The following is a 26,914-nucleotide window of genomic DNA, read 5'->3' as shown; positions in this document are numbered from 1 at the left end:
TATTTAAAAAAATTGTGGTATGACTTTTTGTCTAAAAGTAGAACATTTGAAACTGAAAATTGTAATGTTTAAAAAATGTTTCCTAAATTATTGAATTTGTATCCCGCAAAAAACTAACTGATCAGCAAAAATTATACTACTAACATAAACTACAATGTCTCATGAGAAAACAATCTCAAATTTCAATCTCAGAATTGTGAGATAAATGGAATTCTCTCCCATCCTCTTCTATCTAGAGTAATTGTCAGCTTCTTCCTGCCAGAACTCATTTTATCATTGTCTCCACCGTCTTATGATTTAACAGAATTATGTTGTTCCCCTAGAGTAGAGATGGGCGAATCGAATCTAACTAAGTGGAATTCAATGCGAATTTCACAAAAAATTAGATTCTTCACGAAGCCTAAGTTTATGCTGATTCCCGAGAACAAAGGTTTTTTTCCCCTCTTTTGGGCGCAAGCACAACGTGTTACATGGGGCAGAGAACTCTGGGAAGGAGAAAGGAACACCCCCGATGACATCTGCAGAACTATAAGCCAATCAGCGACCGGCAGGCTTATGTGATGTCACACAGGCTCAGAGCCCTTTAAAACTGTTGGCCATTTGCAATCTCGGCATTTAACACTGCATGTGCTGTCTGTAGCGTCTAGCTGCTGCAACTGTACTGTGCTGTAGCTATTCATGCTGCAATCACTGGATGTTCTTTAAGGGGGATCTGTATACCACAAATAGCAGTTCTATTTAGTGACAAAATCGAATAGGAAGGAATCTGTTTCACATTCATGCATCTGCAGTAGCGATTTGTGGACCAATCCCTGGTTGTTCTTTAAGGGGGATCTGTATACCCCAAATAGCAGTTCTATTTGGTGACATAACGAATAGGAAGAAATATGTTTCACATTCATGCAGCTGCTGTAGTGATTTGTGGACCTCTCACTGGGGGTCAGTTGAGGGGTATCTGTATAACGCACATTGCCATACCTTTTTGGGCTATAGTTTTACAGCCAGATTTACGTGTAAAATCCACGTAGTTTATACAGTGATTTTCGCTGAAATTACAGTCAGTTGTGGGGTATCTGTATAACGCAAATTGCAATACCTTTTTGGGGCTCTAGTTTACAGCCAGATGTACGTGTGAAATCCACATAGTTTATACAGTGATTTTTGCTGAAATTACAGCGTCAGTTGTGGGGTATCTGTATAACGCACATTGCCATACCTTTTTGGGGCTATAGTTTACTATCTGTTCCTTTATTTGCGCTATAGGCACCTTGCCCTAGGGTAGCTTTAGGGCAGGGTGCCTATAGTGCAAATAAAGGGACAGATAGATAGAACACTCACCACGATATCTGGCGCTCCATGTCTGTCTATAGCGTGGACGTTGTGCGAATTTTGTGTAGCGCGAACGAGACAGAATAGCTACCAGGCAGGACGCACAAAGCTTGGAGTGATAGTGTGTCTTAAATGTAATAATAAAAGTAAAATTTTACTGCCATCTTCTCCTTCTCCCAGTCCCCTTTCCCTTTAAATTAAATTAGTTAAAAATCGGTGGTGTACACCTGGCAGAATTTTTTCAGCATCAAGATAAATAATAAGTCTTCTGAATCTACCATTATTTTCAATGCCCCCAAGTAGTCTCATTGTTTCCCCCATGCCCAAATAGTTAGTGCTGCCCTTAAGTAGTCACAGTGCTGCCCCAATGTTCGAGTAGCTAGTGCTGTCCCCAGATAGTCACATACTGCCTCCATGTGCCAGTAGTCAGTGCTCCCCCAATCACTGCAGTCACAGTGCTATGTCCATGGCTCTGTAGCCAGTGCTGCCCATAAGGCAGATAAGCTAGTGCTGCCCCCATGCCCCAGTAGCCTGCACTGCCCCCAGGTAGTCACAGTACTGCCACCATGTTCCAGTAGCCAGTCTTGCCAATAGATACTGCTGCACCCAGGTAGTCAAAGTGCTGCCCCTTGCCCCAGTGCCAGTGCTGCCCCCATGCCCCAGTAGGCAATGGTGTCCCCAAGCAGTCACAGTGCTGCCCCTATGCCCAAGTAGCCAGTTTTGCCCACAGGCAGTCAAGCTGCTGCCCCCGTGTCCCAGTAGTCAGTGCTACTCCCAGGTTGTCACAGACTGACACCATATCCCAGTAGCCAATTTTCTCCCCTATCAAGGTAATCACAGTTCTACACCCATACTTTTGTAGACAGTGCTGCCTCCGTGTCCCAGTAGCCAGTGCTGCCCCCAGGTAGTCATAGTGCTGCCCACATGCCCCAGTAGCTAGTGCTGCACCCAGTTAGTCACAGAGCTGACCCCAAGCAGTTACAGTGCTACCCACACAACCCAATAGCCAGTGCTTTTTCCACGTAGTCCCAGTGCTGCACCCAGGTAGTCACAGTGCTGCTCCCATGTTCCATTAGCCAGAGCTGCCGCCCAGTCCTAATAGCCAGGGATGCCCCCAGCTAGTCAAGGTGCTACCACCATGCCCCCAAGTATTCACATTCCTGCCCGCACATCCCAGTAGCCAGTGCTGCAACCAAGTAGTTACCGTGCTATTCCCATGTTCCAGTAGGCAGTGCTTCCGACAGGTTGTCACAGTACTGCCTCCATACCCCAGTAGTCAGTGCTGCTCCAAAAAGTCCCTGTGTTGCCCCCATGGCCCAGTAGCAAGTTCTGTCCCCAACTAGTCACAGTGCTACTCCCAGGTTGTCACAGACTGCCACCATATCCCAGTAGCCAGTGCTTCGCCCAATCAAGGTAGTCATAGTTCTACACCCATGCTTCTGTAGACAGTGCTGCCCCGTGTCCCAGTAGCCAGTGCTGTACCCAAGTAGTCACAGTGCTGCCCTTACATAGTCACAGTGCTGCCCCATGCCCTAGTAATCAGTGCTGCCCTCAAATATTTATTGTGCTGCACCCGAGTAGTCACAGTGCCGCCAGTGCTGTCCCCGGATAGTCACAGTGCTGCCACCATGTCCTAGTAGTCAATGTTGCCCACAGGTAATTGTAGTTCTGCTCCCTTGCCATCCAGTGTTGCTCACAGGCAGTTGCAGTGCTGCCCCTATATCCCAGTAGTCAGTGATATCCTCAAGTAGTGCTGCCCCCATGTTCAAGTAGCCAGTGCTCCTCCCTATTAAGGTAGTCAAAGTTCTACACCCATGCTTCTGTAGACAGTGCTGCCCTGTGTCCCAGTAGCCAGTGCTGCCCCCAGGTAGTCATAGTGCTGCCCACATGCCCCAGTAGCTAGTGCTGCAACCGAGTAGTCACAGAGCTAACCCCAAGCAGTTACAGTGCCACCCCTACAACCCAATAGCCAGTGCTTCTCCCAGGTAGTCACAGTACTGCCACCAGGTCCCAATAGCCAGTGCTGCAGCCAGGTGGTCAAAGTGCTGCTCCCATGTTCCAGTAGCCAGAGCTGCCCCCCCCCCCAAGTCCTAGTAACCAGGGCTGCCCCCGGGTAGTCAAAGTGCTGCCCCAATGCCCCCATGTAGTCAAATTGCTGCCCGCACATCCCAGTAGTCAGTGCTGCACCCATGAAGTCACTGTGCTATCCCCATGTTCCAGTACGCAGTGCTGCCCACAGGTTGTCACAGTGCTGCTTCCATGCCCCAAAAGTCAGTGCAGCCCCAAAAAGTCAGTGTTGCCCCCATTGTCCAGTAGCCAGTACTGTCCCCAACTAGTCACAGTGCTGTCCCCACAGCCAAGTATCCAGTGCTATCCCCAATCAGTCCCAGTAGCCACTGCTGCCCAATGGTAGCCACAGCACTGCCCCATACCTTATTAGCCAGTGCTGCCCCCAGATAGTCACAGTGCTGCCCCTATGCCCATAGTAGCCAGTGCTGCACCTGAGTTGTCATATTGCTGCCCCCAAGTAACCATTGCTGCCCCCAAGTAGCCACAGTGCTTCCTCCAGGTAGTCACAGTGCTGCCAGCTTGTCCCAATAGCCAGAGCTGCCCCTAAGTAGTCACAGTGCTGTCCACAGGTGGTCACGGTGCTGCCCCCAAGTAGTTATAGTGATGCCCCCACGTTCCAGTAATCCATGCTTCCCCCAGGTAGTTACAGTGCTACCTTCATGCCCCAGTAGCCAGTGCTTCCTTTAAGTACTTGCAGTGCTCTCTCCATATCACAGTAGCCAGAGCTGGCCTCAAGCAGTTAGTGTTACCTCCATGCCCCACAGGTAGTCACAGTGCTGCCCCTATTCCGCAGTAGCCAGTGCTGCCCCCAAGTAGTTACAGGGCTGCACCTTATTTGTCATAGTGCTGCTCCCAGTAACCATTGCTGCCCTCAAGTAGCCACAGAGCTTCCTTGAATTAGATAAACTCTACACTAAAACCTTTTTTAAGGACACTGATGTAGGTAGCTGCCATTATCGACCATGGTTACAGGCAGTGCTGTCCCCAAGTAGTCACAGTGCTGCCTTCATGCCCCAGTAGCCAGTGCTTCCTTCAAGTACTTGCAGTGCTCTCTCCATATCACAGTAGCTAGAGCTGGCCTCAAGCAGTCAGTGTTACCTCCATGCCCCAGCAGCCAGTGCTGCCCACAGGTAGTCACAGTGCTGCCCCTATTCCGCAGTAGCCAGTGCTGCCCCCAAGTAGTTGCAGGGCTGCACCTTATTTGTCATAGTGCTGCTCCCATTATCCATTGCTGCCCTCAAGTAGCCACAGAGCTTCCTTGAAGCTAAACTCTACCTCTACCTAACTCTCTTCCTTCCTAGTCACAGTGCTGCCCCTATGCCCATAGTAGCCAGTGCTGCACCTGAGTTGTCATATTGCTGCCCCCAAGTAACCATTGCTGCCCCCAAGTAGCCACAGTGCTTCCTCCAGGTAGTCACAGTGCTGCCAGCTTGTCCCAATAGCCAGAGCTGCCCCTAAGTAGTCACAGTGCTGTCCACAGGTGGTCACGGTGCTGCCCCCAAGTAGTTATAGTGATGCCACCACGTTCCAGTAATCCATGCTTCCCCCAGGTAGTTACAGTGCTACCTTCATGCCCCAGTAGCCAGTGCTTCCTTTAAGTACTTGCAGTGCTCTCTCCATATCACAGTAGCCAGAGCTGGCCTCAAGCAGTTAGTGTTACCTCCATGCCCCACAGGTAGTCACAGTGCTGCCCCTATTCCGCAGTAGCCAGTGCTGCCCCCAAGTAGTTACAGGGCTGCACCTTATTTGTCATAGTGCTGCTCCCAGTAACCATTGCTGCCCTCAAGTAGCCACAGAGCTTCCTTGAATTAGATAAACTCTACACTAAAACCTTTTTTAAGGACACTGATGTAGGTAGCTGCCATTATCGACCATGGTTACAGGCAGTGCTGTCCCCAAGTAGTCACAGTGCTGCCTTCATGCCCCAGTAGCCAGTGCTTCCTTCAAGTACTTGCAGTGCTCTCTCCATATCACAGTAGCTAGAGCTGGCCTCAAGCAGTCAGTGTTACCTCCATGCCCCAGCAGCCAGTGCTGCCCACAGGTAGTCACAGTGCTGCCCCTATTCCGCAGTAGCCAGTGCTGCCCCCAAGTAGTTGCAGGGCTGCACCTTATTTGTCATAGTGCTGCTCCCATTATCCATTGCTGCCCTCAAGTAGCCACAGAGCTTCCTTGAAGCTAAACTCTACCTCTACCTAACTCTCTTCCTTGTATAAACTCTACACTAAAACCTTTTTTAAGGACACTGATGTGGGTAGGCTGCTATTATCGACCATGGTTACAGAATATCACCAAAGGTCAGAGTAAGGACACATTCAAACAAATGTATGCTCGCCTATGCTACAAATAAAGCAACCCGCTGGAAAGAGGAGGAAGGAGCGCTGCTCACGTAGAATCACTTCACAGTGATCGCCCGGGCTCAGAAGCTGAGCCCACGCGATCGCCGCGGAATGCCGGCGGTACACTGTAGCCGGGATCCCGTTGTAACAGCCAGGATCACAATAATCTGCTCCCGGTTGTTTAACCCTATAGACCCTATGGTGCATAGTAGTTGCCTGTTAGGATCGTACACTGTGCAGCTGTTAGCCTATGCAGAATGCATAGGCTGACTATAATATGCTGCAATACATTAGTATTGCAGTATATTACAATGAACAAGTGATCAAATGATTACTTGTTCATGTCCCACCATGGGACCAAATAAAACAGTAAAAAAAAGTTTAAAAATAAAAGTGAAATTTAAAAAAATGATTAAAAAAGAATAAAAGTCCCCTGAAGTCCCAATCCCATACAAAAACACAAAAAAACCTCACAAAAATTATGAATTTTTTTCATTTTGACCACATAAAAAGCGCATAAAAAGTGATCAAAAAGTAAAATTTACCCCAACATAATACCAAGAAAAAGTAGAGTTTGTCCCGCAAAAATAAGTTCTAAACTAGCTCTGTAAACAAAAAAATATAAATGTTCTGTCCATTGTTACATGGTGATGCAAAAAACAAGCAAATTTCTCACAAAATGGGGGTCATTTACTAAGGGCCCGATTCGCGGTTTCCCGATGTGTTACCCGAATATTTCCGATTTGCGCCGATTTCTCCTGAATTCCCCCGGAATTTTGGCGCACGCAATCGGATTGTGGCACATCGGCGCTGGCATGCACGCAATGGAAATCGGGGTGCGTGGCCGAATGAAAACCCGACGGATTAGGAAAAACCGCCGCATTTAAAACAAAAAATGTGTAGCGAAAATTACACTTACCTTCACTAGGTATTGGCCGGTGAATTTCAGGACATTCCAGCGCGCCTCCGGGGAACTTCAGCGCAGCAGCGCCACCTGGTGGATGGCGGAGGAACTACCTCAGTGAATCCCGGTCGGACCCGAATCCACCGCAGAGAATGCGGCGCTGGATCGCGAACGGACCGGGTAAGTAAATCTGCCCCAATGAGTTCAATATTATGCAAAACAAGTTAACCATAAAAAAAACATATAAATGGGGTATCGCCGTAATCGTGATGACCAATAGAATAAAGATGACACATTGGGGGTCATTTACTAAGGGCCCGATTCGCGTTTTCCCGATGTGTTACCCGAATATTTCCGATTTGCGCTGATTTCCCCTGAACTGCCCCGGGATTTTGGCGCACGCAATCGGATGTGGTGCATCGGCGCTGGCATGCACACAACGAAAATCGGGGTTCGTGGCCGAACGAAAACCCGACGGATAAGGAAAAACTGCCGCATTTAAAACAAAAAATGTGTTGCGAAAATTACACTTACCTTCACTAGGTATTGGCCGGTGAATTTCAGGGCATTCCAGCGCGCCTCCGGGGAACTTCAGCGCAGCAGCGCCACCTGGTGGACGGCGGAGGAACTACCTCAGTGAATCCCGGTCAGACCCGAATCCACCGCAGAGAATGCGCCGCTGGATCGCGAACGGACCGGGTAAGTAAATCTGCCCCAATGAGTTCAATATTATGCAAAACAAGTTAACCATAAAAAAGCCATATAAATGGGGTATCGCCGTAATCGTGATGACCAATAGAATAAAGATGACACATTGGGGGTCATTTACCGATTCGCGGTTTCCCGACGTGTTACCCGAATATTTCCGATTTGCGCCGTTTTTCCCTGTATTGCCACGAGATTTTGGCGCACGCGATCGGATTGTTGCGCATCGGCGCTGGCATGCACGTTCCGGAAATTGGGGGGCGTGGCAGAAAAAAACCCGGATTCGAATTCAGAAAAACCGCTGCATTTAAAAAAGAAAAAATGTTGCAAGACTTGCACTTACCTTCACTAGGAATAGGCCGGTGTACTTGAGTGCATTTCGGGGAACTTCAGCGCCACCTGGTGGACGTCGGAGGAACTACCTTAGTGAATCCCGTCCGGACCCGAATCCACCGCAGAGAACGCGCCGCTGGATCGCGAATGGACCGGGTAAGTAAATGTGCCCCACTATTTTTATGGTTCTGTGAACGTCCGGGGAAAAAAATGCTAAAAACAATAAAGAAGAATTAATGATTTTTTTAACCACTACCAAGAAAGAGTTAATAAAATCTGATTATTAGCTATTAAACCCCCTGTAAATTATGTACCTGAAAAGTGTGTGGGGCTATGAGTGTGTGGGAACTATTAGTAAATTTAGGGGGCTAGTAGTAAGTGTGTGTGGGGGGGGGCTATTACAAAATATTGGGGGCTATTAGTGAGTGTGTGGAGCTAATAGCAAGTGTGTAGGGCTAAAAACAAGTGTGGGAGGGCTATTATAAAATGTGAAGGCTATTAGTGATGGGCTATTACTGAATGGGTGAAGGGCTAATAGTTAGTATGGATGGCTATGAGGGGGCTTATTTTAAAATGTGGGGGCTACTAGTGAGTGGGGCTATTACTGAATATAAGGGGTTATAAGTGAGTGGGAGGGTATTAGTGAGTTTCAGGGGCTAATACTGAGTGTGGGGCCTTTTACTAAATGTTGGGGCTATTAGCGAATGTGAGGTTAATGTAAGGTGGTAATTAGTGAATGAGAGGGGTGTTAATGGGGGGGGGCTATTACTGAGTGTCTTGGGATATTACTGAGTGTGCTGAGGCTCTTACAGGGTGTGGGGGAATCTATTTCTGAGGGGCATTGTTACATGTCAGGCCACATTACTAAGTGTGAGGGCCACAAGAGAGGGTTGTGATGTAAAGTATCATTCTCTACACTGAGTGGGGCCATAATTGGGGCTTAATTGTAAAATGAGTAAAAAGAGGTATTTAACAAAGGGCTTTTTCACACTATTCCGTTATAAGTCTTTGGTCAAGGTCGTGATAAGTGCCATGACACGGACTGATGGCTCTGCTGCATATTGGGGAAACAAGAATTACATGCATCATATATCAATATAATGCACATAGTTCAATCCCCAACATAGTGATCAGTCCGTGGCATGGGGTATCCAACACAGCCATGATCATGGAGTAATGTGAAACAGCCCAAAGTGTGAGGGCCATAATTGGGACATATTAACCAGAATGTGGGGTACAATGCTGTGTGAGGGTATATGCATTGGGGCCCGTGCCCCCGATCTTTTGTGACCCTAGCAACGCCCCTGATTGGAGCATTGCGTTGTACTAATTAATCTGCAATGTTTACCAAAAGACACTTGAAATATAAGGCCTCCCCTGAAAATAAGACCTAGCAGCTGTAATTGCTGCAGCTCCTTGCACAAGGTTGTGACATGTGTGAAGAATTCATGGGATCCAATCACTGATGTTGGAAATGCACTACGAGTAGGCTACCTAGAGAAGAGTAGGCTTTCCTTCCCCCACAAATAGTTATATTCTGGTAACTCTTTTTGATTCATTTGCTTGTGATATATTTCTATATGACTAGGGTCTTGTGATTGAAATGGTTATTTTTCCCTTTATTTGATGTATTGTACTTCGGATACAAATGTTTACATTTCCCTTTTTATGTATACAATTTAGTTACCTGCATACACATTATATGTATTCCAGTGGGAACTGAAATGTTATGTATATATCTGCACCTGAGTGTGCTTTTAATTGATTTTAACCCCAGTTTTGATTATGAAATATATATTAGATAATGTATGGACATCCTCTTTGTTTTGGTGATTCACGTATGTACTTATTAGGATGTCATTGAAGGTAATTACAAATAGGACCCCATTTCGAACTTTTAACATTATTTAGAAAACTTACTGCGCATGCGCAGTAGCTCTATTGGTGCTGGAGACGCGCTACAAGATATATAATTAATTATGAGCATAGAGGCGGCTATGAAATGGCTTTAGGGGTTGAGTGCTACGAGGCTACTACATGACCCAGTAGCCTCTGAAAGAAATTAGCATAATGTTTTATTAAAAGGAATCTGTTATCAGAAAAAAACACTAGCAGCATGTTGTCCTGCAGCTGAGCTTCTAGAAGATGTTTCTTTCATGGCCTGCTGTGGTGGCATCATATAGAAAGTCAACTTTGAAGTGAGATGTAAAATGGTTTTATGTCAAGTCAAGGAGTCAAGCTTTTCCGCCTTAGAATGCCCCATTCATTGTAATTGATGGTCCGGCATTTAGAGTCATCATTGATCAAATCTCCTGAATTCCGGTGCATGTCAACATATGGTCAATCATAGGTGGTGTTCAGAGGCAGGGAGAGCTTGACTTAAATGTTAAACTCTCCAACTCCCTGACTTTATACATTTAACTTCAAAGTTGATTTTCTGGATGATGCCACCAAGCTGGGTCATGAAAGAAACATGATCTAGAAGCGGTTCAACTGGTAGTGGTTTATTAGGGTGATTTCTGATGACAGCTTCCCTTTAAAGTTTATTTCGGCAGCAACTGGATCCCAGAGTTACGCAAAGTGGGATGCAGCTGCTGCAGGGAGGGGAAATCAGAACTATTTCAGAAAGTAGTTTCCAGATGGTAGAATTCCTTTAAAGTCAATAAACCTTTATCGAGACAAAACGTAATACAATAGACATTTCAGTCATAGTCAGGAAGCAATTGTATAATGATCAATACAAGTTGACCTGTGTCTCAGAATTAGATGGAAAGTAAATAGAAATAATGTTTAGGTTAACCCCTTAACCCCATAGCGCAATAAAATGTGCCCTTACGTCTTGTTGCGAATGGGGGAGTATGAAGAGGGCGTCGCTAGCACCGATCGGGGGTGTTAACTCTTTGATCGCCTCCGGCAAAGCTGCCGGCAGGATTAAAGAGCCGGCGGAGCGTGGGCGCCGCCATCTTGGCTCCGATCGTCGTTCCCCGTGACGTTATCAGGGAGCGGCCATCTGTTGTCATGATAGCCTGGGGTCACACAAAGATACGAGGCTATCATGATCTAGGCTATCTATTACAATGTGCGATTTGCACATTGTAATAGATGGTGTGCAAAATCCCCATATTCTGCCATACTGTAGTATGGCAGTATATGGTAGGATCAATCAGACAACCTAGGGTTAAAGTACCCTAGAGAGTCTGAAAAATATTTAAAAAAATAAATTAAAAAAGTAAAAAAAAAAAAATTATATTAAAAAAACATAAAAATTCAAATCACCCCGCTATATAAATATAAATAATTAGTAAAAATCATAAACACATTAGGTATCACCGCATCTGAAAATGCCCGACCTATGAAAATATAATACCGGTTTTTCACTGCGTTTCACCTCGTAACGGAAAATAGCGCCCAAAGTCACAAATGGAATTTTTTTGCCATTCTGAAAAATAGAAAAAATTCTACAAACAGTGATCAAAAGGTCGCACAGTCCTAAAAATAGAAGCATTGAAAACGTCGCAAAAAATGACACCACCCACCACTCCGTACACTAAAGTATGAAAAAGTTATTAGCGCAAGACAGCAAAATGAAGAATTTTTTTTTGTACAGGAGGATTTAATTTTTGTAAATGTATGAAAACATTATAAAACCCATACAAATTTGGTATCCCCTTGATCGTATTGACCCAATGAATGAAGTAGACTTATCATTTGGGGCGCACAGTGAAAGCTGTAAAAACCAAGCCCACAAGAAATGGCATGAAGGTGTTTTTTCATAATTTTCACTGCATTTAGAATTTTTTTCCCGCTTCCCAGTACACGGCATATAATATTGAATACTACGAAGTGCAATTTGTTACGCAGAAAATAAGCCCATACACAGCAGAAAAATAAAAAAAAATATAGATTTTTTAAGGTGGGAAGTGAAAAATAAAAATGCAAAAACGAAAAAGGGCCTGGTCCTTAAGGGGTTAACGACTTGGCCCTTTTTAGTTTTTTCACTTCCATTTTTCACTCCCCACATTCAAAAAACTATAACTTTTTTATTTTTCCACATAAAGAGCTGTGTTATGGCTTATTCTTTGTGTAACAAATTGCACTTCATAGTGACGGTATTTAATATTCCATGCCGTGTACTGGGAAGCGGGAAAAAAAATTTGGCCGCTATTTTCTGCTACGGGGTAAAGCGCAGTGAAAAAGCGTTATTATATTTTCATAGATCAGGCATTTTCGCACGCGGCGATATATTAATGTGTTTAGGCTTTTTACTGTTTATTTATATTTATATCAGTTCTAGGGAAAGGGGGTGATTTGAATTTTTAGGTATTTAAACTTTTTTTTATTAATTTAAACTTTTTTTTATTTTTACTTTTACTATTTTTCAGAATCCCTAGGGTACATTAATCCTAGGTTGTCTGATCGATCCTCTCATATACTGCCATATATAAGAGCTGATAGCACATTGTAATGAATGAGTTAAAACAAAGTAGTCTCGGGTCTTCTTTTTGAAGCCTCCGGCACCATTGCCGGCGGCGATCGTCGGGGAAACACCCGTTATCGGTGTTACCAGTAAGCCTTTGCTGCAATATACAGATCAAATGGAATGCAACAGGATCTGAATATAAACAAATTGCCTCCAATAAACAATCAAATATTATAACACAAAAGGTTACATAAAAGAGTGGGGTTGGGTGATAGGGGGGAGGGTAGGCAGAAGAGAGAGTAAATAAAAAAGGGAAGTTATCTTAGGGCACTGATCCAGATGTGACCCAAGGTGCAAAGGAGTGGGAGTCCCTAAAAGTTATCCAGCTTTACCATGTTGTGTAAAACTGTATGATTCTGCCATTGTCAATGGTTAGTTTCTTAGTTCCTCCATTCTGAAAATATGATTCAGGGCAGCAACTCAATCAGCTCTGGAGGGAGGAACTGAGGCTCTCCAGCAGAGAGGGATAGTTTGACAAGTGGCTACAAGAAAATGTCTCAGTGATGAGCAGGCAACTCCACCAGATATGCAACATTGTGCCCGTGTCGCTCTCGAAGCCAGCACCGATCCGAGATCCAGGAATCAATTTGTCTCAGCTTAACGGCAGTGGGTTACCAGTGTGAAAGAATCTTAAAGTTAAGTTCCTGAAGTCTGCAGGAAGATAAGATAAGATAATCCTTTATTAGTCCGACAGTGGGGAAATTCACAGCGATACAGCAGCAGAGAGGGTATAGAGAGTGAAGTACAAACTATGACAACAATAATATCAGGGATAAATGAACAAAAAGAAAAGGGGGATAAAAAGACAAAAAAGAGAAAAGCAATGATCGGCAGTTTGATGTTTAGTCTGTGGATGGGACCTGCAGGGACTGGTTAGGTGGGGGGTGCAGGTTATTTCTGTTTGGGCCTTGTTTGTTGGACAGCCTGATGGCAACGGGGAGGAATGACTTACGATAACTCTCCCTTTCACATTTGGGGTGAAGCAATCGGTCACTGAAGGTGCTCCCCAATGCCACCACAGACTCATGCATGGGATGGGAGCTATTCTCCAGAATAGACTTCAACTTACACAGTGTCCTCCTCTCAGCTACCACCTGCACTGTGTCAAGAGGACCCCCCAGGACAGAACTGGCTTTCCTAATCAGTTTGTCCAGTCTGCTCCTCTACCTAGCTGAGATGCTGCTTTCCCAACAGACTACACCAAAGAAGATGGCTGGTGCCACTACAGAGTTGAAGAAGGTCTTAAGAAGAGCCCCCCGCACTCCGAATGCCCTCAGCCTCCTCAGCAGGTATAGCCTGCTCTGACCCCTCCTGTGAAGTGCGTTTATGTACTCTGCCCACTCCAGTTTATTGTTGAGGAGGACACCCAAGTACTCATAGGACTTCACTGCCTCAATGTCCCATGGATAACCACCGGTTGAGAAGGAGGACTGTGCTTACGAAAGTCCACCACCATCTCCTTGGTCTTCCCAGCATTAATCCTAAGGTGGTTTCGCTGGCACCAGTCCAAGTCTCCAGTCTCCAAGTGAGAAAGAGTTCAATGTAGAAGGTGGATGATGGCATCATCTACACCAATGCCTGGGCGATAAGCAAACTGTAGGGCGTCCATAGATAAGCTCACTACAGGGCGGAGATGTGCGAGAACCAACCTCTCGAAGACCTTCATCAAATGGGATGTTAATGCCACCGGTCTGTAGCTGTTGAGGTCTGATGGGTGAAGTGTTTTTGGAACTGGTACCACACAAGATGTTTTCCACAGTTGTGGTACCCTTCCCAACTCCAGGCTCATGTTGAACATATGTGCAATGATACCACAAAGCTGATCACCACAGGTCTTGATTAATCTTGCACTGATACCATCTGGTCCTGCAGCCTTGCCCACTTTGAGTCTTTTCAGCTCTTTTCTCACCTGGGCACTTGTAAGGATCAAATTGTAGCACCTGGCTTCTATGCTTCTATAGAAGATGAGAGAGCATGACTCATGGTGAATACAGTAGATCATGGCTCCATGGTAACTTATTTACCCAAAGCTGTCTCCAAGGCCCTGGTGTAGTATGGTTTTGAGTTCCCGGTCTCCTTTGCTAGAAACAATCCATATAGTAATGAAACGGCATGAGTGAGCTGAGAATCAATGAGGCATAATTATTCAAATGTAGTGAGAGTAGATGTAAGAGTTGGTATGGGTGCCAAAGAGGAGATGAAGTGCCACAATTGTAGGTAGTTGAGCCAGGAACCTGGCGACTAAAGGGCAGACACCATCTTCAACCACCACATCTCTAACTCTAGGAAGAGTACTATCTATCCCCAGGAGAGAGCGGGCTAGGGTGCCTGGAGTAAATTGTGGATTACCCAACAATGGGGTTAACCGGCCACGAACAAAGACTATTTGTAGTTTAAATGCAAATTTTCTGATGTGACCCAGAACTTTTTGGATTTGTGATGGCAGAGATCCAACACACAGGTGCCTATGGCTGCTCTGTGGTAGGATATGAAGTCCGGCATCCCCACTCCCCCCGTTATCTTGGTTCACATAAGGAGACTTAGTCTTATGTGAGGAAGGGAACCTTGCCAAATGAAATGGCGAGCCGATTTTTGGAGGGACATAAAAAAGGTTCCAGGAATATCCATGGGTACAGTCTGGAATAAATATAAAAGTCGGGGCAAAATATCCATTTTAAGCATATTAATTCTCCCAACCAAGATGGGGCCAACAATTTCCACTTAGTTCGATCAGTCGCTATATTTTTCAGTAATTCATGGTTGAGAGAGTATAGGGGTGAAAGATATGAGGGAATTTGATAGATGTGTCTGCCCAGCGAAAATGAAAGACTAAAGCCAAGTGTGACGCCTCTTTAGAGGAGGAAGGGATACGTTTAGCATCTCCGACGTCTGCAGATTAACTTTGAAGTTACTGAGATTCACAAACAGGTATCAAACAGTATTGCTGTGAGAGAGATCCAAAGGTTGGTTACATAAAGGAGTAGGTCATTTGCAAATAGGGACATCTTATGGTGGATGTGTCCTTTCCTTAAGCCCTGAATGTCAGGATTGTTCCAGAGAGCGATGGCCAGGGACTCCATTACAAAGAGATATAGAAAGGGCTATAGAGGGCATCTCTACCTGTTACCGTTTGATATGGAAAGCGGCGGTGAATGCGCCCCGTTGATTTTTCCCATGCTGATTGAGCGCAAGTTGGCCTCCAAGAAACCCCAGTGCTTTTTCGGCCTCAATGGATAACAGACACATGAGGGTCCCGGAAGCCTGCGCCCTTGTTGGCCTTGGCCAAATCCTACTTGTTCCTGATAAATCAAAGAGGGGATGATAGGCTGAAGTCAGAGCACTAAAAGCTTGGAGAATATTTTGGTGTCCACATTCAGTAGGGATATTGGTCAAAAATTATCACAATGTGTGTGGTCCTTTCCTGATTTGGGAATCACTGTAAAAAAAGCTTGCAGGGCTTGGCTTGAAAAAGGGCAGTTCTCAGAAATGGCATTAAAAACCTTCGATGGTAGAGGTATTATTTCTAATTTACATTTTTTGTAGAATCTAGGGGTGAACCTATCAAGGCCTGGAGTTTTACCCATCTTAAGAATTTTGATGACAAATGCAACCTCTTTTTCAGAGAAATCATTCTCCTTAAATGAAGCTTCAGCTTCTGGGATATTGGGTAATGAGTTTGTCTCGATGACCCAACTTGGTAGTTTTCAATATAGCTCTAAGTAAAATTAAGATAATTCATCCAGTATCTGGTATTCTTTATGTACCAGTCTGTAGAGTTTATAGAGAAAATATGGGTCGTCAGAACATGTGGATGAATTTCAGCCTTCCAAAGCTCACAGGGGGTAGATTTGTTGGTACATTCTTTCTAGCTATGGGCCATTTCTCATTTCAGTCTGGACCCCTGGGATATGAGAATGGCTTGTACGTTGCCTTCAAGTGTTTCTCACAGGTGTGAAGTCATTTAGGGGAGCGCCTTCTGATATGGTTCGAATTGCGGCCTTACCTTCCTCTATGCGCAACTGGTCCTCTAGGAGATGATCGTTGAGCCACCGTGTGCCTATGCTACCCAGAAAAGGAGCCATGACATAGTGCAGAGATTTATGAAATGCTATTGAGACCCCACCCGCTTTTCGATCTGGATGTGGGCAGTGGAACCATATGGAGCATAAATTAGTTGGGCAAGCTGGTATGACATTGGCTACAAAATGGGTTTCCTGAAAGAGGGCTATGAGAGCCTCCTGTTTGTTAAGTCTGTACAATATTAGCCCCTTTTATGCTGGGGCATTGAGACCTTTGACATTAAAGGAGCAGAAAGATAGTGCCAGGTTGGTCATGATGGTATCCATGAAATAGAAGTGAAAGGAAGAAAAAGAAAGGGAATAGAGGGGGGGGGGGGACTAGGATAGTGTAGGATGGGGGGGGGTAACAAATAGACAAATTTGGTGGAGACAAACAAGTAGATCTTAAGCTAGATAAACCAATAAAGAAGAAAAAGTTTAAACACAAAGTTGTGGATTACCAGATTAAGTTGAGGTATCACCTATAAATACGCAAACGGATCTGCCATTTGCGTAGACCCCAGAGGGGAAGGGTAATCTAGGGAGGAGGAGTACACAAATTATATGCGACCCCCGGTTGCTGTAGATGAGGTAACAAGAAAAACTGAAAATGATATATATCCAACATTTGTAGAGCGATTTGGGGAGAGAGATCCCAGGACTCCCCTAACATTTATGGACTATCCCTACAGCAGTTCAGGGTCAAATGAACCAAGCTGGAACCGATTTTCAAACAAGATTAGGTACTCTAGGGAGTGATAAGAGCATGTAAAGAATAAACAACATCATCCAAATATAAAACCCTATGGAGACCTGACTTTATTCAGATTCATAGCATTAAACCTGAGGACAGTCCATATTACAGATTATCAGGAATTCTCTGCATGCTTGGAGTAGCCATCCGTCTTCCTTGACCTCTGCTTGCCCAGCATCTTGGGGGTCTAGCCGAATATGGAGGGGTCCCTCCAAGGCCCTCCGGAATCAGGAGCCTCGGCCAATCCATGATGATAGGAGCTGGAAAGCCGATGGTAGCCAAGAGATCCTGTATATCAGCTGGATGTCTCTGGGTGTATCTGCTATCTCTGTGGCAGATATGCAGGCAAAAGGGGAAGCCCCAGGTGTAAGGAATGTTCCTCTCTGAGTTCCTCTCAAAAGGGTTTTAGAGTTTTATGTTTACGTAAAGTCAGACGGGATAGGACCGGTTTCCTCCCAGACTCCCAAACATACAGGTAGGTTGATTAGATTGTGAGCCCCAGGGACTGATTTGGCAAGCTCTGTGCAATGCTGCGTAATCTGTGTGTGCTATATGAATAAAGGAATTAATAATAATAATTATCTGCTTTGAGAATATATATATGGGGAGATTTATCAATGCTTCTATGCCAGTTTTCTGGTGTAGAAGCAGTGAAATAATCACAAATTCTTGCAATGACAACAGCGACTATGCCACCTCCACTCCATGTGGATGAGGGGTAGAGGGAAGGGGCAGGTGGTGGAGTTGGCAGGCACGGAGCATTCCCACTCTGTGGCTGTGTAATTCTAAAAAAAAACCTGTGTACTTTGGTTTGCAGGTTTCCACGTAAAACGACGGACCTGGAGTAGTTTTGCTTGGAGGCTGCGCTGTTTGATGGATAGGTTGAGAGGTGTAAGCTAGACACAGAGATGAGGGGTTGTGGCTGCTATCCCCCATGGTGTTTAGTATTATTCTTTATGTCATCATTTTGGTTTTATTTGTACATGTCAACATTGTAAAAATTGCTCTGGCAAAGGGCAGTGCAAAATATCTACAAACTCCTAGCAGAAAAATGGTGAAAAAGATCTCTTACATATATTTAGGGCCAAGATGAATAAAAGCAAGCACAAAGAGAATTGTGTTTGTGTTTCTTAAACTGGATTACTACATCTTATATGTGTGATTAAATCTTTCTGTTTTAGATGGCGCTGTATAAATAAAGATTATTATTATTTATTCTAGGCAGCAAGACAAAAATTTTGGAACTACTTTAGGGATTGAAGAAGTTGCATCAGATCTTCGACCATTAATGTTGTGGATGGCTAACTCTATGGAGCTTCTCAATTTTGTACAGAAAAAAATCCTAGACATGGAAAAGGAATGGGAATCAGAAGGTAATTCGTAGTTACTTTTTCCTGACATTTTATAAATTAAAGGGCGTGTCATTTTGTAATCTGCTGCTGTCATTCTTAATTGGTCAGTTTCAGACTATGTAATTAAAAGAACCCTGTAGACAAAGCTGATACATTGAATTGTAGATTTGTAGGAAAGGGAAAGTAGCATCACTCACCTTTAAAGTTTGTCACTTTTTATTTAGTTTCTTCTTAAAAATATACATCATCTGGACCTCCATGAGCAACAGCAGTTTCATGCCTATAGGAACTTTTTCTAGCTCAAATGCAGTGGTGTCCACACCTGACTTAAATTGGAGGTGTCAGAAACAATCCATCAGGGATGCCAAGGAAGTTGGGCTCCTCACACCTTTCTTCTTGAATCCAGTATGTCACCGCATGGATGGGAGAGGGGCATGCCATCACCGCAGAAGCACCTAACAAAAAGACAGAGTCAATTGCAGGAGATGGTGATCGCCATCACATAGAGATTCCAGATCCCCTGCCCATCCCCTCAAGGCATATGCAACATCTCCCACCCGGGCCTAGCCTTTTCTTAGGGCCTGGAGGCAGCCAAGGCCCAGAATACCGGAGTGGCTGCCAGTTGCGACCTAGGCAGGCTAGTGTCACGGTGCTTGGTATGGGGACCGGAGGGCTGTCCCACAGCCTGGCAGGTCTCCAGCAGGCGGTGTGTGCAAGAAATTAGATGAGGTAGAGTCTGTGGTACTGGTTCTTCCTGGGGCAGCCCTTAGAGTCTGTAATATGTGTAAAGTCTATAGAAAAAATATTGCATGGAAGGTATGTAGGGCTCACTCGTTCCGATGGTTTTCAGGGAGGACTTCCAGTTAGGCAGCATGGATCCTCACGTGACCAGCGTGTTCAGGCTCAAGCCTACCCATTTTGAGCGCATTACACGCTCTTAGTCATGGCTGAGTCATGGCTGACTAAGAGCGTGTAACGGGCTTGAAACGCGTAGGCTTGAGCCTGTAGCCTACCACTTGGACGCAGTGCTGTAGTGCGTTTCTCTATGTATTGCCCTGTCTGGAGTTTACAATAAAACTTGGAGGCACTTTTTTTTTTTTTTTTTTAATTGTTTACATTTTTATAGAGAAATTGCAAGGTTACAAGTTATGCAGTAAAAATAGCTTGATGCACGCAGGCATCTACTCTGCTGAATCTATTTGTACAATACAAACTTGTCTTGATTAACAAATAGTCGTGAGTTAAGGCTTACATCAACAAACCTATTACTTAAGACTGTTACTCTCACTTACATGGGGTAGCAATAAAGGGGGGGGGAGGGGAAAAAAGAACCAATAATTAACAGGTACCGACTTGACTTCCATTTTAAAGAAACTTTTATAGCTTTTATATTCCTTGATTCTGAGTGATTGGCATTGTGAGTATCATTGTCAGGAAATACGCTTGCTATTAGATTCTGACTGGTTCTTAATACTAGACAGATTACTGCTGACTTAACAGTTAACATTATAAGTAGTAGTTTATTAAGAAGTGGTTTGCATGAGTTTTCCTCTGTATGCAAACCAAGGGGACCACATTTTGATAAATGTATCATGCTTCCTATCTGACCAACTAGTTAGTTCCTCTAGTCTGCACATTTGGTCCACCTAGTTTATCCACTCAGGAATTGTTGGGATTGTCTTGCTCAACCAGTATATGGGTATAAGTAATTTTGCTGATTGTATTAACGCTGTGGTAAGACTCTTTCTTGAAGGGGTCCATGTTTTGCTAGGTAGCCAAAGTAAAACACTGGCTGGGGAGAGAAGCAAAGCCTGCACGGTAATCTGGTTTGTTATTTTAGCAACATCCTTCCAAAATTTCTGAATTTCTGGGCATGACCAAAAAATATGTAAGTGCGATCCATTTGGTGCATCGCATCTCCAACATCTATCATGAGGGATTAGGCCCATTTGGTTAAGAACCTTAGGAGTTCTATACCATCTGGTCATTAATTTGTATGAATTTTCCTGTACTTTCACACATCTAGAGAAGCCATGTGAATTTTTATGTATTCTAGATATCTCAACCTCACTAAAAATGAATCCTAAGTATTTTTCCCACTTGCCTATGTAATCCGGTTTGCTTCCTCCCAGCGAGTCTTCCACTAGTTTATTATATATGGTTGATATAAGGCCTTTTGGCCTGTTCACTTTATTCATTATTTCCTCAAACCAGGTGGGAGCACCAGATCTTGGTATTGTGGCTATTAGTTGCTTTGTGATAGTATGGACCTCTAGTTTATGCAGAAAATGAATGTTTGGGAGCAGGGTATCTAAATATGCGGTCAGCGTTTCCGGTTGAGCTAACCTCTTGATTATTTCTGACGTTGGAATCGATTCCAATCTGCTCCATATTCCAGAGATATGTTTACCTGTTGGCTTTATGTAATAGGGAAGGAGCCTCGCTGGCATCTCTGGGGACAGGGATGAAAATAGAGATTTATGATGTCTCAAAACCTCTAGAGTACCTTTGGTAATCGAGTTTTCGGTGAGGCCCTTTTGGATTTGTGTCATTCCCCAGGCCCATGCCAGATTTTCATCTGTTACATTTGCTAGCTCTAAGTCAAAACTTAATTGTCTACCTACGGGGGAGTTCATAAATATCCACCTCTTTAAATGTGTTGCCTTATAATACAGTAACGGGTCTGGGAGCCCCATACCTCCCTTCTTTTTGTGCTGGGTAAGTCTCGCATAATTTGTTCTTGCTCTTTTTCCCTTCCACCGGAACCTGCGAAAAGAAGCCTGAACTCATTGGAAAAAGCTTTTAGGGATGTGCAATGGAAGCATTTGTAACAAATAGAGGAGCTTAGGCATTATGTATGCTTTCAATATATTTTTCCTTCCCATCCATGAGACATAGGGAATTTTAAGGGAGTTCAGAAACTGATCTATTGATCTCAACAGAGTTTTATAGTTTGTGTTGTACAATTTCGATGGATCACTAGTTATCTGTATCCCTAAGTATTTTATCTGATGCGGCTTCCAGGTGAATGGGTATTTGTTTTGCAGCTCCTTGACTAAGGAGTTATTTGCAGAAATGTTTAATGCCTCTGACTTAGCAAAATTTATCTTGAAGTTTGATAAAGAGCCAAACTCCTCTATGCGTGACATTATATGTGGAAATGCCTCTTTTGGGTTTGTAATAAGTATCAGTAGGTCGTCCGCAAATGCTGCGTTCAGATGTTCTACACCATTAACCTCTAGTCCTTTTATGACTGTTTTTTGTCTCAACGCTTGCAAAAACGTCTCCATAATAAGCACGAAAAAGGATGGTGAGAGAGGGCATCCCTGTCTCATGCCATTTTTGATTAAAAACGGAAGGGAGAGATGGTTGTTCACCCTCACTCTTGCACTTGGACGAGAGTACAAGGTCATAATTGACTCTATTAGTGTATGTGGGAAACCAAATTTCTCTAATGTGCATGTCATAAAGTTCCAATTTATTCTATCAAAAGCCTTCTCGGCATCAGTGCCGAGAAGGACTAGTGGAATGCGATGTTTCTTGGCATGTATAATGGCGTGTATTATTCTTGTTGAATTCCTGTCTGTTCATGGTTCAACAGAAGGGGTAGGACCTTATTAAGGCGTTTGGCTAAGATTTTTGCCCAAATTTTTGCGCCAACATTTATCAGAGATATTGGGCGATAACTGCTACACAGCTCTGGATTTTTCCCCTCTTTAGGTATTCCTGTGATGGTTGCTTCGAGCGACTGTGGAGGAAGGGGCTGTCCATTACGTAATGTTTCACACCATGTTGTTAAGTGTGGCAAAAGTATGGTGACAAATTTACGGTAGTAGCCAATCGGTAGACCATCTAGACCGGGTGGTTTGTGTAAGGGGAAAGATTTAAGGGTCTCCTCCACTTCTTTTTGTGTGATTGGTTTAGATATCTCCTCTATATCCGATTGTTTTAAAGGGAACCCATCACCACTATTTTCACAAATACAGGTAGTGGCAGGTTCCTATAGAGCTCTAGTAACTATGTGACAACCTGCTTGTAGCTAAAAGTAGTTTCCCTCAGATCCCCATAAAATCAGACTTATAATCTTGCCTTGAAAAGTAGAAACACGTCCAGCTGAGCATGGATTTTTTCAAATGTGGAGCCGCACGATGTAAATGCTGCTCCATTGCTGAACCAGACAAAACTTTTTCATCCCATCACTTGGACACAAAGTACGACATAAAACAGTTCATCAATTGTAGTACTAAATATGTGATATACCAGATATACTGTACCGTCTGTTGTCTTGATTATATTGGCTGTACTACTAACAGCCTAAAGACACGTATAAGAAGACATTTATCAGATGCGAGTTTAGATGGTGCGGTTCATATTTCAGCGGTATCAAAGCACATCAGGGACTGCCATGCAGGTGACTGCAGTGTTCTCAGATGTAAGGGGATAGAAAAAATTACCAAACCAAAGAGAGGTGGAGATCTAAGGCGGATACTCCTGAATCGGGAGACGTTTTGGATCTTCACATGGTTTGAATAAAAACCAAGATTTGATCAATTTCTGTTAAGATGTAGTTCTCCATCTAACACCTACTAAGCATTGCAGCAAAAACATAATGTTTTTAACATATACATTTTATTACACATGTTTTCAGCATAGTAAGAGTTAAAATTGACTGTGAAACCATGTGATCTGGAAGTGACGTATATAAGGCGATTGTGCAGTAAGTTATGCATAAGCCATGAGTAAGGTCGTGTACCGAAACGCGTAGGCTTGTAGCCTTTATGTCTTTTTTCTATCCTATGTACTGTGCAGTGCATGTTTACATTTTTTAAAAGGACCAAATAAACACTAATATTTTTTACCTATTGGCCGACTATCCATGCTCAGCTGGACGTGTTTCTACTTTTCAATTACCTGCTTCATTTGCACCTGTGGCCGAGGGTGTCCGTGCGGGAGTTAGTGGAGTCGGAGAACTGCATTGTCTGGACTTTCTGGTGAGCTGATTTCTCTTTTGAGTATATTTTTATAATCTTGCCTGGTATCTATGCAGCTTTGGAGCGAGTCCACGGGGGGCGTGGCCTAATGTCATGTGACCAGGGTGACATCATCAAAGGTCCTTGAGCTACTTAATATGAAAACTGTACCCTATGTACATATCTGACCACATAAAACAATCACAGCAGCCTCCATGGACTTCTAGTGCTCTCCATGCAGCCTGCTGTGATTTCATGACATATATGCTTAGTGTACAGTTGCTAATGCAACAAAAGCTATAGGAGCTGTGAAGATGTCACCCTGGTCACATGACATTATAGCAGCATACAGAGATAGGAATGGAGAGAAGCTGCTGGATTCAGCCCGAGGAGGCCACGCCCACATGGACTCCATGTAGCCATGCTTAGTTACCAGATAAAACTATAAAGTTGAATATATGTAAATCTCAGGGGAAGATTTTTTTAGCTACAAGCATGGTGTCAGATAGTAACTAGAGCTCTATAGGAACCTGTCACTACCTGTATTTATGAAAATAGTGGTGACGGGTTCCCTTTAAGGAAGGTAGTTTTAGCTTATCTAGGTAGGCTTTAATGGTTTGTGGTTCTCCCGTGGGGTAGTGTAGTACAAGGTTATATAGTTGTTCATAATATTTTCTAAACTCCTCCGCTATTTCGTGTGTTTTTTCCGTTTTTTGTGACGTGATTGCGCAATACTCTGAATGACTGAAGAGTCTTTGTGTTTTTTTATTAGAAGGGTCATTAATTTGCTTCCTTTGTCTCCATGTGAATAATGTTGAAATTTAGCGTAGAGGTAGTTTTTAGCCGCTTTGGCGTTTAGAAGGTCTTTCAATTTTTCCCTCTCTTTGCCCAGTTCCTGCAGTGTGTCTAATAATTTGGACCTTTTGAAAGCAGATTCTAACTTATATATTTTCCCTAGTGTTTCATCTAGAGCTTTCATTCGTTTCTTTTTGAGGTAAGCTCCTAATGCCATAAACCCCCCACTTACAAATATCTTGTGTGCTTGCCAGTTTATTGGGATTGAAGTGTCAGATGGGAGATTTCTGGTGAAGTATGAAGACAATTTATTGCTTATTATTTTAATTTTTTCCTCTGAATCTATGAGGGCCTCATTTAGCCTCCAAGTTCCCGACGGGGGTGGTATAGTCTGGAAGCAGATGGAGACCGATACAGGGGCATGGTCAGAAACTGTAATGGATCCCATTTCCGCCTGCTTGATGGCATCTATTAAGTCCTTAGATACAAAAATATAGTCTAGACTCTGGAAGGAATGGTGTACTGGGGAGTAGAAGGAGTAGTCCTTTGTTTGAGGGTGTAGCAGCCTCCAAGAGTCTGTTAGTGTATATTTGTTCAATGCTTTTGTAAGACCTGCTAGGGCCCTTTGGGAGTGGACGGATTTTGCTGTAGATGAGTCCACTAATGGGTTAAGTGTTGTGTTTATGTCTCCTCCTACTATCCACAAACCTTCAGCAAAAGAGCTTAGTAAGTCTAACGTCTCTTTGACCCAGTTTATTTGGTTTTTGTTTGGCGCATAAAGGTTGGCTAGGGTGATTTTAGATGCCCCAATTTTACCTTGTATAAATAAAAATCTGCCTTCCGGATCTTGATAAGATGAAATGTGCTTGAAAGGGACTTTTTTGCTTATTGCTATTGTGACCCCTCTGCTAGCTTGTGTGAAGCAACTGTGAAACCATTGGTTGTAGTGATTTGTGGGTAGTGTGGGAACTTTTCCTATTTTGAAATGTGATTCTTGCATAAAGCAAATATCCGTGTTCATTTTCCTGATCAATGTGATAATTTGCAATCTTTTTTGCGGTTTGTTTAGACCTTTTACGTTAAATGAAGAAATTTTATACATTGCCATAACTCAAAAATAATTGATGATTAGCATTGCTAACTTTGTTCTATTTTTATCAGTCAGACCAATGTGACCTGTTAAGAAAGGGGGTTAACAACAGAACAAGTTAAACTGGTATAACCAAACCATGAACTATTCCAGTAATCATAGTTTACTGCTGACTTACTACGGGTCTGCATATCTGCAGAATAATATAGCTAGTTGATGTACCATTCATCCCTATATGTGAAGCCAGATAAGGGAGGAATGTAGTGGGGGGTAGTGATGACACTAGACCTGATCGAGGTTGAGGTCTCGTGATATGTGTAAGTGGTTAGGGAAAGCATTTGAATAGTTTCATATTAATAGAGCCAGTGGGCTCTTAAACCTTGTTCAAGACAATCAGGTAACATTTTCAATTATAAAGATTGTCAATTGAGTATATGTATAACTCTAATGATGGGTATGAATCCCAAAACTTAGCAGGTTAAACCTTTCCTAAAATATGAAGCATATTATTTTATACTTAGTGTCCTTTGTCTTTTTGGACTTCAGCTCCAAGGGACCCAGAGGGAGAACTTCTGTTTGTTGTCCTCTGGATCATTCATTCACTTCCTCACTCTTGGTGACTTTGTAGGGATAACTTCTGACCAGGGCTGGCTTTGCGGTAGACGAAGTAAGTCCAAAAGGTTCTCCGGGACCACTTGCCATGATTGAATTTTTTAGTGGGCTGATGTCGAGGATGTCCCACGCTTGCATGAGGTCGTCAGGCGTTCTGATCGTGCTTCTTTTTCCTCTGAATTGAAACGTGAGGCCAAATGGGTATAACCAGCGGAACAATATTTTTTTGTTCCTGAGGTAGTCCGTTAATGGCTTAAGGTGTCGCCTTTTGTTTAGGATTGAGGAGGATAAGTCTTGGAAGAGGCTAATTTTGTCTCCTTTGTATAAGTATTCTCCTTTTTCTCTTGCTGCTCTCAAGATGGTGGCTGTGTCATCTTGCTTAGGGATTGGTCTTAAGGCTCTGTGTATACGCTCGATGCATATATGGTTCGCCCTTTCAGGGGTTAATAGATCGGAAAACATTTCTATAGCATATTTCTGTAAGTCCTCATAAGTAATTGTTTCAGGTATCCCTTGCCTACTGCGATTTTCTTAATCTTCCAGTAAGGTAAACGCAGAGTTAATCGCTCTCAGCTGCGCCTTATATCCGTCCTCTAATGCCGCGCTATGATTAATAATGGCGTCATGTGTTTCCTCCAACACTTCAACCCTCCTCCCAATCTTCTTAATCTCCGATTTTAGCTCAGCAAGCTCTTTGGCTACCAGGGTAAGTGCCTGAAATAGTGTTTTATTTAAGAAGGATCTAGAGAGAGGTACCTCTGAGGCTGCAGTTGTATCAGTAGTATCCGCTAGGCTTTCTAAGTCAGACTCGTCTGGTGCATCTGAGTCATGCGGATCCTCCGGCGCCATCTTGCGCCCTAGGACCGGGGGGGTCGCAAGTTTCTTCTTGAGGAATTTGTCGAGATCTCCTTGATGTTTTCTCGATCTCGGGGTCTCTGTTCTCTCCACGACTCTCTCCTTCGCTTTGCCCATCTCCGGTGCTCAATTAATGCTGCTATCTTATAGATCACGGATCTCCACAGCGGGAGCTCACACCAGTGCGGCCGTTTCGCTCAGCAGTCAGGCTCCGCCCCCACTTGGAGGCACTTTTAACCTTATGCGCTGGACCGTTTTTCCTTTTGGATTT

General features: G+C 43.8%; 1 protein-coding gene across 5 annotated transcripts in view; it reads left to right on the top strand.

The window, feature by feature from the left end:
* RASIP1 (Ras interacting protein 1) overlaps positions 1-26,914 on the top strand; it is a 600,616-nt gene that overhangs the window by 345,747 nt on the left and 227,955 nt on the right. For all 5 annotated transcript variants that reach the window (XM_072110521.1, XM_072110522.1, XM_072110520.1 and 2 more), the window contains one exon: positions 18,191-18,342. In XM_072110521.1, coding sequence (XP_071966622.1) covers positions 18,191-18,342 — 152 coding nt within the window. The remainder of the gene's footprint in view (positions 1-18,190; positions 18,343-26,914) is intronic.

Source organism: Engystomops pustulosus, chromosome 6 (assembly GCF_040894005.1).
Source record: "Engystomops pustulosus chromosome 6, aEngPut4.maternal, whole genome shotgun sequence".
NCBI classification, from domain to species: domain Eukaryota; kingdom Metazoa; phylum Chordata; class Amphibia; order Anura; family Leptodactylidae; genus Engystomops; species Engystomops pustulosus.
The sequence above is the reverse complement of the archived record's forward strand: the minus strand, read 5'-3'. Positions and strand labels throughout refer to the sequence as shown.